Genomic DNA, 15,597 nt, shown 5'->3' on the forward strand with positions numbered 1-15,597 from the left:
AAAAAACAAAGACTGCAATGTCTACTACAGATGTGTCCTCATACATCTAGCCGCAATACGCCATGCAGCGCATGACACCTGGTGTGAGTGTGCTGACAGGTCCCACGCAACTTTGCTAGCATCTGGTGGCTTTTTGACAGAAAATAAGATTTTACTTACCGGTAAATCTATTTCTCATAGTCCGTAGTGGATGCTGGGGACTCCGTAAGGACCATGGGGAATAGACGGGCTCCGCAGGAGACATGGGCACTTTAAGAAAGAATTTAGATTCTGGTGTGCTCTGGCTCCTCCCTCTATGTCCCTCCTCCAGACCTCAGTTAGAGAAACTGTGCCCGGAAGAGCTGACAGTACAAGGAAAGGATTTTGGGAATCCAGGGTAAGATTCATACCAGCCACACCAATCACACCGTATAACTTGTGATAACTTTACCCAGTTAACAGTATGAACAATCACAGAGCATCAGATAAACTGTGATGCAACTATAACATAACCCTTATTTAAGCAATAACTATATACAAGCATTGCAGAAGAAGTCCGCACTTGGGACGGGCGCCCAGCATCCACTACGGACTACGAGAAATAGATTTACCGGTAAGTAAAATCAACCAGCATTAAGGTTGAAAATCGGGTGACTGATCACTACAGTTTATCATTTTTCAGTATTGTCATGTGTACTTTGGCCAGGCTTTCTTTGCAAATGCAATGTAAACTAGATATGTATTCTTCATGTCGGGGACCCTATTATAAATTCTCTCGTCCCATATAAGTGGATTGCTCCCTTCACTTACTGTACATGTGAGATTCCTGCCATCATCCAGTAACACCAATTGAGAGGAGTTATTTGCCTATAGTTGTGCATGCAAGAGCCATCTGTAAAACGGACTTGTTTTCACCTCTACGTCAGCCCCTTCATTGAGAATAGAGACACAGGCTGTAACTTCCACAGAAATGTATTTTTCCCCTCATTCAGATTCATAAACTGCTCTTCCACTGATTAGTATTTATTTGTCATGGTATCCGGTCTTTAGGTCGACCACTATTGGTTGACATTGTCAAAAGATTGACATGACAATGGGCGACATAGCATATGCTCGACATAAGTTTAAATTTTTTTTTAAATGTTAACTTTTTCATGCTTTACCTTCCACGTGGACTACGATTTGGAACGGTAACCTGAAGCCTGACGAGCAAAGCGGTACACTAAGGTCCAGCTGCTAAGAGTTAAAAAAATAAAATAAACACTCCATAAACCTAGAACAGCTCATGTCAACATTTTCATGTGTCAACTTTTTTCTAATGTCAGCCTTTTGAGGTCGATATAGAACTGTCAAACTTTTTTTGTCGGCCTAATGAGCCATACCCCTTTGTCACATCCTTACTATACTTTCTGTACTTGGAAGCATATTTCTAAATTTTGTGTTGTTTTTTTATATCCCTGTTTCACTAGATTTTAAAGAGGACATTTCCTCTTACTGGAAGAACAGACGCAACAAATGGGCATAAGGTGTAACCTTCCAGGTCACAGTACAATGGACTTTAGACACAACTAAATGGACTACTGGTGAAAGTCTGTTACAGTTACTTTTCACCATCCGGTAACAGAAGTTTGCACGCCGGTGTGACAACATATCAGTTATGTTGTATGTGGGGAGATGATCCGAAAGCTCAGGCATTATTATGCTTAGGATTGCGCCTGAGCATATTCCCCAAACTCCCATATACAAGGTCTCCTTTGATAGGATTTTGGGACTATACACTTCGGTCTGTTCGCAATGCCGCCATTTGTCCAGTCACGATACACAGTCACCAGAGAAGCACGCAAACAATTTACAAACTGCGAGTTTCAGAAATACTGCCACCCTTGGCCCGAAAGTCGATAATCATCCCTTTCTCATACGTCCTAGAGGATGCTGGGGACTCCAAAAGGACCATGGGGTATAGACTGATCCGAAGGAGCCTGGGCACACTATAAAGACTTAAACTGGGTGTGAACTGGCTCCTCCCTCTATGCCCCTCCTCCAGACCTCAGTTACACTTTGTGCCCAGGAGTGACTGGACACACACTAGGGGAGCTCTACTGAGTTTCTCTAAAAGACTTTGTTAGGTATTTTATTTTCAGGGAGACCTGCTGGCTACAGGCTTCCTGCATCGTGGGAGTGAGGGGAGAGAAGCAGACCTACTTCTTCTTAGTTCAAAGGTTCTGTTTCTCGGCTACTGGACACCATTAGCTCCAGAGGGTTCGATCACTTGGTTCGCCTAGCTGCTTGTTCCCGGAGCCACGCCGTCACCCCCCCTCACAGAAGCCAGAAGAAAGTAGTCGGGTGAGTATGAGAAGAACAGAAGACTTCAGTGACGGCAGAAGACTTCAGTAACGGAGGTAACAGTTTGTGCTACGCTCCATGCTCCCATACCAATGGCACTCACAGGGTGCAGGGCGCTGGGGGGGGGGGGGGGGGCGCCCTGGGCAGCAGGTTGCTGATTTCTTCCTAAGGCTGGCATAAAAAAGAAAAAATCATACCCCCGCCGGCATATGGCTGCGCGTCTTTACTTCCCCGACGCCGGCTCCCATGGGCAGACATGTATAGTTAAAATACGGGGTGGGAACCCTGGTGTGATTATTTTTTACTGTCAGTGATCATGTTTAACTGTCAGTCTGGCGGTGCCGGGGCTCCGTGTCACGGACGCCCGCCAGCATGTTGGAGCGCACTACGCGCCTTTTTCCTCCCCGGCTCTCGCGGGTGCAGGGCGCTGGGGGGAGCGCCCTGGGCAGCACTTTACAGTTAGTATTCAGCTGGCGGTGCCAGGGCTCCGTGTCCCGGACGCCCGCCAGCATGTTGGAGAGCACTATGCGCATTTTCTTCCCTGGCTCGCGGGTGCAGGGCGCTGGGGGGAGCGTGCTGGGCAGCATTTTAAAGTTATTATTTAGCTGGCGGTGCCGGAGCTCCATGGCCCGGACTCCCGCCAGCGTGTTGTAGCGCACGGGGCGCCATTTTCCCCACCGCCGCAGGCTCCACCGTGGGTACAGGGCACTGGTGTGGGAGCGCCCTGGGCAGCAGTTAAGGAACTATCACGGTCGGGGGGAACATACCCGGACACCGGGTGTCTTCACCCCGCCGGGGCATCGCAGCGTGCGCGGCGCTGCACTCCACTCGCTCCCACACACCAACGATCTCCGGGGGTGCGGGGCGCGGGGGGGGGGCGCTCCGGGCTGTGTTGGTACATTTAGTATATACAGGGGGTTAATACCTGTATATAAGCCTCAGTTAAATTTTGCCGCTTATGTTTGTGTTTTAGCAGACTTAAGCGCGCCGGGAAGGGGCGGAGCTTAGCCCTCATAGAGTCGCCGCCATTTTTCCTTAGATCCCCGTCAGGGGGGGGCATATAGGGTTGTTATAGGGAGTTGTGTGATATTGGACGCATAATGCCTCTTTTGTTACATAAACTGACTGTTTCCCGGTTGTACCCACTATTAGTTAGTCGACATATGTCGGCAGGTGTGAGGGCTTTGTCATAAGGTGCTGTGGGAATAACTGTCGGCTTCGCCGGCGCAAGGCGGTACTTGATTCAGGAAATTAAGTATTAGCAGATGCTTTAAACGTAAACACGATAGGGGAGATACAGTTGTTTATGGATGCCAGGTCGGCATCAACGGGTTTTTCCTGGAAAAAGACTTATCAGGCTGTCATTGCCTTATTCCTGTATATATACGTATATTTATAGGTATATGTGGGGGGAGTGTTATCAAAATTGTATTTGTCTGCTTCCCTCAGACCCCTCGGGGTTCCGTGGTTATTAGTATTTTTGCCACTTGCTGTCGACGGTTACTAAGTTTCTGTCGACCATACCGTTCCTGCTAGATCCACATCGAGGGCATGTCAGTGCGTGGTCATACACATTCGCAACACATTACTGTCACTAGAGACCTGACAGGTCGGGACAATCCACTTGCGTATAGGTTATATCTATATGTGTGTATATATATGTATATATAGGTTATATATGCATGGTTGAGATATGTGTCTATTGTGTGTTCCATGATGTATATCCATGAATGCTGAAATATCATGTGCTGATCGCTCTGTTGATTAAGCTCTAGATTGGCCGGGAAGAGTTGGTTTTGATCCTCTCAAGGAGTCCAAATATTCTTCTCTTCACACGCGGAGAGATAATCATGACGGTCAACTCCTGGTCGACGCAGAGCCCGGTCGCGAGGGATCATACACAGGCAGCTAAGTGAAAAAAAAATTTTTATATACACTGCTCAAAAAAATAAAGGGAACACTAAAATAACACATCCTAGATCTGAATGAATGAAATATTCTTATTAAATACTTTGTTCTTTACATAGTTGAATGTGCTGACAACAAAATCACACAAAAATTATCAATGGAAATCAAATTTATTAACCCATGTAGGTCTGGATTTGGAGTCACCCTCAATATTAAAGTGGAAAAACACACTACAGGCTGATCCAACTTTGATGTAATGTCCTTAAAACAAGTCAAAATGAGGCTCAGTAGTGTGTGTGGCCTCCACGTCCTCACTCCGGTGAGCACTCGCCTACTAATTTTCAGTTATAGAAATAGACTAGGACCTGTGAGTTGTTTATAGAATCCAAAGGGGAACAGTCTGCCTTACGGTTGTTTTCCCTTACTGTTTTTCTAATGGATCTTGCCATTCCCCTCTAGGGGGGGAAGGTAGTACGCGACGCCATACAGAGTTGCGTCAGGTTCAGAACGTTGTCTGGTTGTCCCGGTATAAAGGGGCAAGTCATTGTCTCTCTCTGCTTGTTCTTCGGTACAGGGATGGACGGTTGTTTCCAACGATGCAGTGGTCAAAAGTGGCTTTCGGAGCAGATACTGACCCCTTAAGGTCCGGCATTTTTTCTGTCGAAAGAAGTCTGAGGATCCAGAATTGGATCGGCTTTGAGGGAACACCTCATCAATATGTTCTTGCAATAAGACAGATGACGGCCTAAGAGGTTTTTGTTTTCGGTGAGCAGGTCTAATACCAGAGTGGTGTTCAAGGGACCAGTTGGAAGAGTGTGCTGGGTCTCACATGCGCATGCACCGGAATATAATTCTATCGGCCAGGACATCGCGCCTGTGAGGTCGGCTCGATTTTTTTCATTCTAGGGGAATGAAGGTTCGGGATCCAGGTTTAGATCCTGGTGTCCGTGCATACAGATATCCGACGCTGGGGAGCAGCCCTTTGCAAGTGTATTCCAGAGGATAAGGTCAAGCTGGGAAGCTTGTCTGTTATAAGCTTTCTTGAATTAAGAGCTATTTTCGACGACCGTATTCTTCGTGTTTTGCCTGTGTTGGTTCTACCAGAGGACTTGTCAGCAGGGGCGTAAGGGAGCCGCTATGGCGGAACCAGGAGAAAAGCGGAAATGGAAGAAGATGCACAGTTTGCAGTTGAGTGGGAAGTCTGGTGAACGCTATGTTAGCAGCCTTCGTTCCGGAGGTGGATGGCGGTGGAATAGACTTCCTCTGCTGATGTGATATACAGCTGAAAAAGAAATCCAGTCGTCATCGAGAAGTTTTTCCAGATGTGACAAGCTTTTGAGGAGTGTAGCATTTGGACATGTTGGCATCTCGCCTCAGCGAGAGGCCTCGAGGAGATTGTTCCAGATCAAGGGACACTCGAGATATATCAGGGGCCATACTCGCGACACCGTGGGTGTGTTTAGTCGGTCTATGTGGCCTCTCCGATTGCACTTTTCGGATGATGGTAAGAGTAAGAGAATCAAAGGTTCCGATGATCTTTTTGAATCCGGTCTAGCCAGCGAGGGTTGGCTGTCTAGTTTTCATGGTTTACTCATAGAAGATTACTGCCCTCTTCCTCTACGTGAGGTTATGTTACAACGAGATCACGGCGTGTAGCATGACTTACTGTGGCTGCGTCTGACGGTGGGGCGATTGAATGCCATATCCTAAGCCGAACGGGTGTTCCCGGTGAGGTAGTTTCCTCTATTCTTCAGGCTGGGAGTGAACTAAGGGTAAAGCGTTACCACCGTGGTGGGAGTAGTTATGTGTCTTGGGTGTATCCAGGAAGGCTCCTATGGCAGATTTTCAGCTAGGTCGCGTTTATCCATATTTTACTAGCCGGTGTGGAGACAAGCCTAATAGATTTCTTTACAAGATTTCTCTCTCGGAAAGTGGTCAGGCTATTGGTTTTGACGTCCGCAAGGCGGGGGTCGGAAGTGGTGGTTTTGTCTCACGAGTGCCTTATTGGGTCTTTCAGGTGGATAGAGAGGAATTGGGTTCTCGCTTGGTAGTTCTACCAAGAGTGCTTCCGGGTTTCACAGAAATATTTTGATGCTGGTGGTTAATTAGGCATTAGCTGATTCAATTTCCATCGGTCTAGCCAGAGTTTTGAGTATGTAGGTCGCCAATGTTGGCTCAATTTGCAGAAACAGAGGCTCGGTTTGTCTCGTATGTTCCCAACATGGCTTGGAAGACTGCGTTCTGCAGTCTGTTTCACGGCAGTTTGGCATGTTCGTTCTACGGCTGGATTGCCGCTACCGAAGTCGGTGGAGGCCCATTCTAGTGGAAAGATGGGCTCTTCTTGGGCTGACGCCGAGGTGTTTGGGCGGTTCAACTTTGTCGAGCGGATTCTGGGTCGGGATCAAACGCTTTTGCTATGCTCTGCAAATTTGTTGCCCTGTTTGTTTTTGGGGACCTTTGTTGCTTATTCGGTGCTGCAGAGTCGTGCGCACTCTCCCGCCCGTTTTGGAGCTTTGGTATAAACCCCATGGTCCTTTTGGAGTCCCCATCATCCTCTAGGACGTATGAGAAAATAGGATTTTGGTACCTACCGGTAAATCCTTTTCTCTTAGGGGGTCATTCCGAGTTGTTCGCTCGCAAGCTGCTTTTAGCAGCTTTGCACACGCTAAGCCGCCGCCTACTGGGAGTGAATCTTAGCATATTAAAATTGCGAACGAAAGATTAGCAAAATAGCGAATAGACACTTCTTAGCAGTTTCTGAGTAGCTCCAGACTTACTCTGCCTGTGCGATCAGTTCAGTGCTTGTCGTTCCTGGTTTGACGTCACAAACACACCCAGCGTTCGCCCAGACACTCCTCCGTTTCTCCAGCCACTCCCGCGTTTTTCCCAGAAACGGTAGCGTTTTTTCACACACTCCCATAAAACGGCCAGTTTCCGCCCAGAAACACCCACTTCCTGTCAATCACACTACGATCACCAGAACGAAAAAAAAACCTTGTAATGCCGTGAGTAAAATTCCTAACTGCATAGCAAATTTACTTGGCGCAATCGCACTGCAGACATTGCGCATGCGCATTAGCGACTATTCGCTCCGTTGCGACAAAAAAATAACGAGCGAACAACTCGGAATGACCCCCTTAGTCCGTAGAGGATGCTGGGCGCCCGGCCCAGTACGTACTGTCTGCAGTTATTGATTTTGGGTACTCCCTGGTGGTGTTTTTTTCTGTCAGGCGGTTGATACCATTGTTCATGCCAGGGTAGGCGGGCTCTTATTTTGGCTTCTGTGGACACATGGTTTGTGTTACGTATTCTCTCAGCATCTGGCTGGGTTTTGTTCATGCCGTTAGCTGGTATTCTACTGAATGCCACGCTCTACGGTGGATTTGAGGTGTGAGCTGGTATGACACTCACCGTGTTTATAACGATAAATTCTTTCCTCGAAATGTCCATCTCTCCTGGGCACAGTTTCTAACTGAGGTCTGGAGGAGGGGCATAGAGGGAGGAGCCAGTTCACACCCAGTTTGTCTTTATAGTGTGCCCAGGCTCCTGCGGATCCGTCTATACCCCACGGTCCTTTTGGAGTCCCCAGCATCCTCTACGGACTAAGAGAAAAGGATTTACCGGTAGGTACCAAAATCCTATTTTTTGCAACTCTGATAAATCGCCCCTTTAACCCATGACAGCAACGAGTGATATGTGTGCAGACGGCCTATCACACACCTTATATAACCACCAAGTCAGCGCACGACAGGTGATGTACTTCATAGGCTACACAGTGCTGACATCTAAAGTAGGAGGTGGTCATAATAATCTAACTCGTACGTGTATGTATGGGTATTCGGTCTATAGAGCTACATTAAAAAGGTCAATAGGTCGACCACTAATGGTAGACATGCATTAGGTCGACATGTAATAGGTAGACAGTTCAAAAGGTCAATAGGGTCAACAGGTCGATATGACAATGGTCGACATACATGGTCAACACAAGTTTTTGATTTTTTTTCAACTTTTTCATACTGAGCACAGCGAGGCAAAAAAATTGTATACTTTTTTTTTTTGTCATTCATTTCCATGTCGACCTTTTGATTCTGTCTACCTTTTTAGTGTAGATCTTATAATCCACATGTGTGTGTGTGTGTGTTTGTGTGTGTATGTATATATATATATATATATATTAAAATATTAGTATATAGATTAAAATATTGGTATATAGATACGTATGTATATTGCCAATGTGCCTTAACAGTTTAAATATTCTGCTTCATTATGAACCAAGTTGTACTTATCATTTGGTGGTTTATGGTAAAAAATCTTTGCCAATGATGTTATTGTTGCTGTCTGGAAGAGTGATTCTGCATACAGTGAGACTAGTAGTGTACGCTAATTTCCAGCCATCAAAATAAGGATGGAATACACATATCTTTTTCAGATAAATGAGTGTAATATTTAAACGTATTGTTTACCTCCCATCAACTAGAATTTACATAGTTACATAAATATACTGTGAGTGTGCAAATTAATATGCCTTGATATGACAGTCGCACTGCAAGCCAAATCATATTCGTTTTTGCTCACATGATATGTTCTTTGATATTTATATATATATATATATATATATATATATATAAATATCAATGTGTGTATGTATATGTGCATATATATATATATATATATATATATATATATATATTTTATTGGATGTACTTTATTAAGAGTTCAAGGGCCTGATTATGAGTTGGGTATAAAGTAAAACATAGCAAGTAACTTTCTACCTGGAAAAACAATGTTGCAATGCAGTGGGTGCAAATTAATTTATTTGTCTGCATGCAGGGTGAATACTGACTGTTTTTGCATGTAACCCACACATGCTGGTCAGCTTTTTTGTACACAGCAATTTAAATCTCAGTTTGGACACACCCTTCTCCAATCCAATACCGCTTTCACACACACGTCTTGACAAAAACCTGCCTCTGACCTAGATCTATTAGCCTGGCTACAACCCAGATCTCCGCCCGAGGCCCCCTTTCATACTACACCGTGTACCTGGGTAATTCCCGTGTCAGACACGTTCACATTGAACCTGCGTCAGCCTGGGATTTTGTGTGTCCTTAAAGGGAACACTTCTTTTTTCTTTTTCTTTTTTGTCTCACAATAATGAGATAATTGAAGCTGGGTGGTGACCTGGCTGATGGGCAGGGACTGTATTGTTGTGAACATGGCTAAAGAGTTGCTACTCAGTAGCTTGGAGCTCCTGGTTTACAGCATTCATTTGCAGTTTCACATTAAACTGGTGCAGCTGCTGACACTATGGTGGTCATTCTGAGTTGTTCGCTAGCAGTTTTCGTTTGCAGCGCAGCGTTTAGGTAAAAAAGTGGCATTCCTGCGCATGCATATGCGACACAATGCGCATGCGCGACGTACTTTCACAAAATCCGAAGTAGTTTCACACGAGGTCTAGCGACGCTTTCCAGTCGCACTGCTGGCCGCAGAGTGATTGACTGGAAGTGGGTGTTTCTGGGAGGTAACTGACTGTTTTCGGGGAGTGTGTGGAAAAACGCAGGCGTGTCAGATACAAACGCAGGCGTGCCTGGGGAAACGCAGGCGTGGCTGGCCGAACGCAGGGCGTGTTCGTGACGTCAAAACAGGAACTAAACAGTGATCGCTAGCTAGGAGTAGGTCTGGTGCTGCTCAGAAAATGCACAATCTTTTTTTTGTAGCCACTGTGCGATCCTTTCGTTCGCACTTCTGCTAAGCTAAGATACACTCCCAGAGGGCGGCGGCTTAGCATTTGCACGGCTGCTAGCGAGCGAACAACTTGGAATGAGGGCCTATGTTATTGTACATTGCACAGTGTCATTTCAGAAGAAGGAGGTGCAATTCTGCTGAACAACTGTCAAAGGGGGCGTGTCCTCGCAGCGATCCCACAGGAATCGGTGGAATTGGGAGATGCCAAAAGCCGGTACACAGGCCCTTTTTGGCCGGTACAGACCATAAAAAAAGGGTATGCACTGCACTTCTTTGTTCCATCTAACCAGTGGTGCTGCTGTGTCTGCCCAGTGTGTCTCCTTCAGCATCTGCACTGGTGCTGCAGGTGCCACACTATGTGTCCTGCTGTGTCTGCCTCACTGAGGACTCTGCTGTGTGTGTCCCCTGTGATGTGGTCCAGCACCTGCAGTTGATGTCATCTGCAGTCGCACCAAACAGCCAACAGAGCAACCTGGGTAGCATCCACTCTCCCTACAGAAAACCCTGGTCCTGGGCCGGATCACGGATCCAGTCACTCGACCCGGGTTGGGTCTTTTCAACATAACCAGGACCCAGGTCAAGGCACATCACCAGCAAAACCCAGGTTTTTGGCGAACAGTATGTAAGGGGGTATTAATCTCTCACACATTTTCCATCTACCCCACCTGCAGTGCAGCAGGGTTTTGCCCCAGTACACCGCTACCTGCACTGTTTGCTTAATTCCCACCTCAGAATCCGACCCTAAGCTCTCTTATATTTATTATGCTTAAAAACTATTTTTATGTCAGTAGTAATTTTTAATATTATAATTCAAACCTGATATCTCAAATCAGCTAGAACAGCTGAAAGGTAAAATTAAACCTTAATTTACTTAAATATATTTAGAATTTGTACTAAAAATAAATGTGTAAAAGAAGAATTAATAGGCTGTGTATTATTAAATGCACGGAACACCATTGTGCCTCATCAGGAAAGCACTTAGAACAGCCGTGAAGCTGCTCCTGTGTATGTCTATCAACAAATGTACCTATATGTATTTTATGAAGAACACACCATGAAGACCTCCCAGACCAATACCACTCACGTTGGGAAGAAAACCCCTCTCAAAAAAGAGACTTTAAATCCCTCCATTGCTGTAAGATACCCTGACTATGTCTCCCATTAGTTCAGTCCTGGACCAGTCAGATCGATGGATTCTGCAGGTAGTTTCCATGGTACTTCCCCCTTTTTTTCACTTTCTGGACCCCAGGGATCCCACCAGATTGCAGCCAGTATGACTTTTAGCTCTCAATATCAGCAGTTCCTTCTGTTCTGTACTAGATCTCAAAGCCCTTAGTGGACTCACTTGACCCATTGCAAATCACTTCGGTTTTGCCATCCCACTTAGAGGTGCACAACCACTTTCCGGTTATGGAGACTTTGCAAACTAGAGGTGCACCTAGGTATGCAGAGAGGCTAAAATATTGGAAGAGCCACATTGTACAAAGTGTAACAGTACATAGAAGTCCAACCTCCTACCGCTTCACAACCATTAATTTCCTTACAGTGCAGATGGTCTCCTTTGTAATATGCTGAGCCGATCTGAACTAGCTCAGAAGTTGTTCAAATATAATGGATATTTGCAGCATACATCTGCCTTGTCTCCTTCTCGTTGTCTTTGCACTTCTTCCTTTCAGTCATTCAAGCGATGCAACCTCAGGGCTTCATAACCCATCGTCATGTACCAGTATGGGAGGTTCTCATTTTCCCAGGGCTTTCAAGTAGTTAATAACAGTTAAGGAGGGGTAGTACGTTCCTTTCTTTCAAGTTCCCTATTTAATATGGGCGGTGCATAAATATGGTTTGTGTTTGGCCTTGGAGAAGAAGATGTATCAAAAAAGTGTACAATGCGCTGTTCCTGATAATTATCATTATGAAACTGAAAACTAAGCCACTGTTACAAATTAATATGCGTGTTCCAACTGTTGGGCATAGCATCACTCCAATGAGCTGACTCGTCCTAGCCTCTTGTAAAGGCCTCAGTGACCGATTTCGGTGCCAGTATACCTCGTCACTTCACCATAGAGCAATCGGACCTTACTATGCAGGAAACCCTTCTCTGAGCATTCCCAGTGCAGTTGTCTTCATTTCAGGAGAGGCTTTGTGACCAGAAAACAACAATGACCCCTGTCTCACCATGAGCGTTCCAAGCGGCAGACATGCAGTTAGCTTGTACTGAATCACTTGGGTTTTTATTTATTGCTAAACTTTAGGTTGTCCACTAATAGTTTACAAATAAGACAAATAATAATGGTGTTTTTTCTCTCTGTTAAAGGTATAACAGTTGTATATGAAAACTTCATTAGGATAATAAGCAGTGGGGCTTCAATTCAACAGAGCAAAAATATGTAACTTTTTTAACAAATTGGATAGTTTATTCAAAACATTTTTAGGTCATAAACTAACATTTATTTGTAAGGAAGAAAATATCTTCTCTGATATAGAATAAAATATTTTTATACACAAACTAATGTGTTTTTTGTTTGTTTTTTAAACCTTCCATCTTTATTATGCACAAAGGTTTAAATTTGTACTTTGTTATTTTTGTTTGTTAAAAAATCAATAGTAGTTTTCTGCTTTGGAAGGCGGCTTTCTTATGTGCTTTTATCTAAGCACATGTTAACCCATAGCTATGAGTACTTTTCACAGAACCTATGGGTTAATGCGCATTAGCAGCAAATTTACTCTGCGAAAAAGGGGGCTATAATTGAATAACCTTGGGTGTAAAAGCCGAGGCTACCAGTTTTCCCTGCACCGTAAAAAAAAAAACACAGCTAAATGAATCCAGCCCTAAAGCTTGGACTGTTCTGCATTTACTCCATTTTCCCCAGTACATATACAGTATGTGAATGAGCCTTTAGTCACAATGGTTTAATGAAATTAGAGACAGATACAGCAGAACGGATGTTCTGCAGATAGACTGCACGGTCACTGTTTTATCATGATTGACCTGCACTAGATGTAGTATGTGGAACCACATTTGGATATACAGTTTGATTCTTTATTTAAATGTACATGCATGAATAGCTTCACAATTCTTAATAGCATTTTTTGAAGCAGTCTTCCATGTCTTAAACTGGCCATATATCTATAGATGATCATTCCAACCTGCCGTCAAGTTGGCTGGGTAGAGCTTGTCTGAATTCCTGTTTTTTGTCCATTATCTGTGTTAGTTGAGTCCTGTAGTTGTACAGTATTTACATTATACATCCTGCAGATGTACAGTATATACATTATACACTTTAGGTATACTCAGTCTAGATTGTAAATATATAGGCTGCCGGCCAGCCTTGCTTTCATTGAACTTCTTACAGCTGCTACAACAACTTGTTTCTGTAATAAAAAAAATAAAAATACATTTTAAAGAATGACTAGAAGTCTTTATATTACTTCATCAAATTAACAATCAGTCTGGATCTAGAGAGATCATTAATAGTGACACTGCTAAGGCGATGGATGATATAAACAAGGTCTGTGTTTGTTTTGTTGAATTTGAACCTGCAGCAAAATTCATTGGACATATACACAATACGCCACACAGAGTGAGATGCCTAGATGAGACAGTTACCAGGTCACGAGCAACTATGTAGCATAGGGTGTAATTTTTTGCCAAAGGTGCATCTTAAGTGAAACATAATGTGACTAGCATGCACCAGGAGGCTGTGCTGATTAATTTGATATGCAACACTTGTATAGTGTGTGACTGAATCTGTATACAGAGCACAACCAATCTTGTATTGGAAAATGCCTGTGGCTGCTATATTTTAGCACTTAGAATACAGATTCAGAGACTCAGCTGCACATAAGTGTCCTATATCATCTTAATAAGATGCATTTTCAGCAGAAAAGACGGCCAGCGCTAGCTAGAGTTTCACGGAACCTGGCAAGCCGAGAGGGACTGTTTGGCGCGACTGTAGCAATGAGGACACATTTGTAAAAGCTTCACACAGCACGGATTTTTGCAATTCCTGTAAATACTTTCCCTGAATCCATTTGGCGGACACTGCTGTCCCTCGGAGTATAGAGGGTGCTAGAGCTGGAACAGGGCACAACTACACTACAGTTGGTTTCTGACTACTCCCCCTTTATGCCCCTCACCTGGAAAGACTTCAGGTGATTACTAACAAAGCCCCTGAGAAGGACTAAACAAACCATTAAAAAAAAAATCACTGTGTCCCAAATGAACCTGCCAGCCAATCAGGGAGCGCCACGTCATAGCGCTCTCCTGTTTGGCAGGCCGGGAGCGCACAGCCAATCAAGCAGTGCGCATAGGCTATAGTGGGGAAAAAATTCTCATTAAAGTCTATGGTAGGAACCTGCGGTCTACCGCAGACCGCGAGGTTAATTGAGGTCACTCTTCTGGGTGACCGCAATTAACCTTGCAGTCTACCACAGACCGCAGGTTCCCACCATAAACGACAATGGGGATTTCTCTTACGTCCTAGTGGATACTGGGGTCTTGTACTTTAGTACTGTGGGGTATAGATCGAGTCCACTGGAGCATGGCACTTTAAATAAGATTTTACTTACCGATAAATCTATTTCTCGTAGTCCGTAGTGGATGCTGGGACTCCGTAAGGACCATGGGGAATAGCGGCTCCGCAGGAGACAGGGCACAAGAATAAAAGCTTTAGGATCAGGTGGTGTGCACTGGCTCCTCCCCCTATGACCCTCCTCCAAGCCTCAGTTAGGATACTGTGCCCGGACGAGCATACATAATAAGGAAGGATATTGAATCCCGGGTAAGACTCATACCAGCCACACCAATCACACCGTACAACTTGTGATCTGAACCCAGTTAACAGTATGATAACAACGAAGGAGCCTCTGAAAAGATGGCTCACAACAACAATAACCCGATTTAGTTAACAATAACTATGTACAAGTATTGCAGACAATCCGCACTTGGGATGGGCGCCCAGCATCCACTACGGACTACGAGAAATAGATTTATCGGTAAGTAAAATCTTATTTTCTCTGACGTCCTAGTGGATGCTGGGACTCCGTAAGGACCATGGGGATTATACAAAAGCTCCCAAACGGGCGGGAGAGTGCGGATGACTCTGCAGCACCGAATGAGAGAACTCCAGGTCCTCCTCAGCCAGGGTATCAAATTTGTAGAATTTAGCAAACGTGTTTGCCCCTGACCAAGTAGCTGCTCGGCAAAGTTGTAAAGCCGAGACCCCTCGGGCAGCCGCCCAAGATGAGCCCACTTTCCTTGTGGAATGGGCTTTCACAGATTTTGGCTGTGGCAGGCCTGCCACAGAATGTGCAAGCTGAATTGTACTACAAATCCAACGAGCAATAGTCTGCTTAGAAGCAGGAGCACCCAGCTTGTTGGGTGCATACAGGATAAACAGCGAGTCAGACTTTCTGACTCCCGCCGTCCTGGAAACATATATTTTCAGGGTCCTGACAACGTCAAGTAACTTGGAGTCCTCCAAGTCCCTAGTAGCCGCAGGCACCACAATAGGTTGGTTCATGTGAAAGGCAGAAACCACCTTAGGGAGAAATTGAGGACGAGTCCTCAATTCTGCCCTGTCAGAATGAAAAATTAAGTAAGGGCTTTTATATGATAAAGCC

At 44.9% G+C, this 15,597-nt stretch overlaps 2 protein-coding genes across 8 annotated transcripts in view; one reads left to right on the forward strand and one right to left on the reverse strand.

Annotated features, from left to right (window-relative positions):
* MRS2 (magnesium transporter MRS2) overlaps positions 1–15,597 on the forward strand; it is a 287,514-nt gene that overhangs the window by 51,619 nt on the left and 220,298 nt on the right. The window contains exon 11 of one of the 4 annotated variants that reach the window (XM_063923258.1): positions 1,449–12,481. The exons of the other annotated variants lie outside the window; for them this stretch is intronic. Within the exon in view, the coding sequence (XP_063779328.1) occupies positions 1,449–1,511 (63 nt within the window). The 3' untranslated portion in view covers positions 1,512–12,481. Of the gene's footprint in view, positions 1–1,448; positions 12,482–15,597 lie in introns of those variants that run through there. 4 annotated transcript variants of the gene reach the window in all.
* The window catches only part of GPLD1 (glycosylphosphatidylinositol specific phospholipase D1), a 164,091-nt gene continuing 161,364 nt past the window's right edge, over positions 12,871–15,597 (reverse strand). For all 4 annotated transcript variants that reach the window (XM_063923254.1, XM_063923253.1, XM_063923252.1 and 1 more), the window contains one exon: positions 12,871–13,347. In XM_063923254.1, coding sequence (XP_063779324.1) covers positions 13,267–13,347 — 81 coding nt within the window. In that variant the 3' untranslated portion in view covers positions 12,871–13,266. The remainder of the gene's footprint in view (positions 13,348–15,597) is intronic.

This window comes from Pseudophryne corroboree, chromosome 5 (assembly GCF_028390025.1).
Source record: "Pseudophryne corroboree isolate aPseCor3 chromosome 5, aPseCor3.hap2, whole genome shotgun sequence".
In the NCBI taxonomy this organism is placed as follows: domain Eukaryota; kingdom Metazoa; phylum Chordata; class Amphibia; order Anura; family Myobatrachidae; genus Pseudophryne; species Pseudophryne corroboree.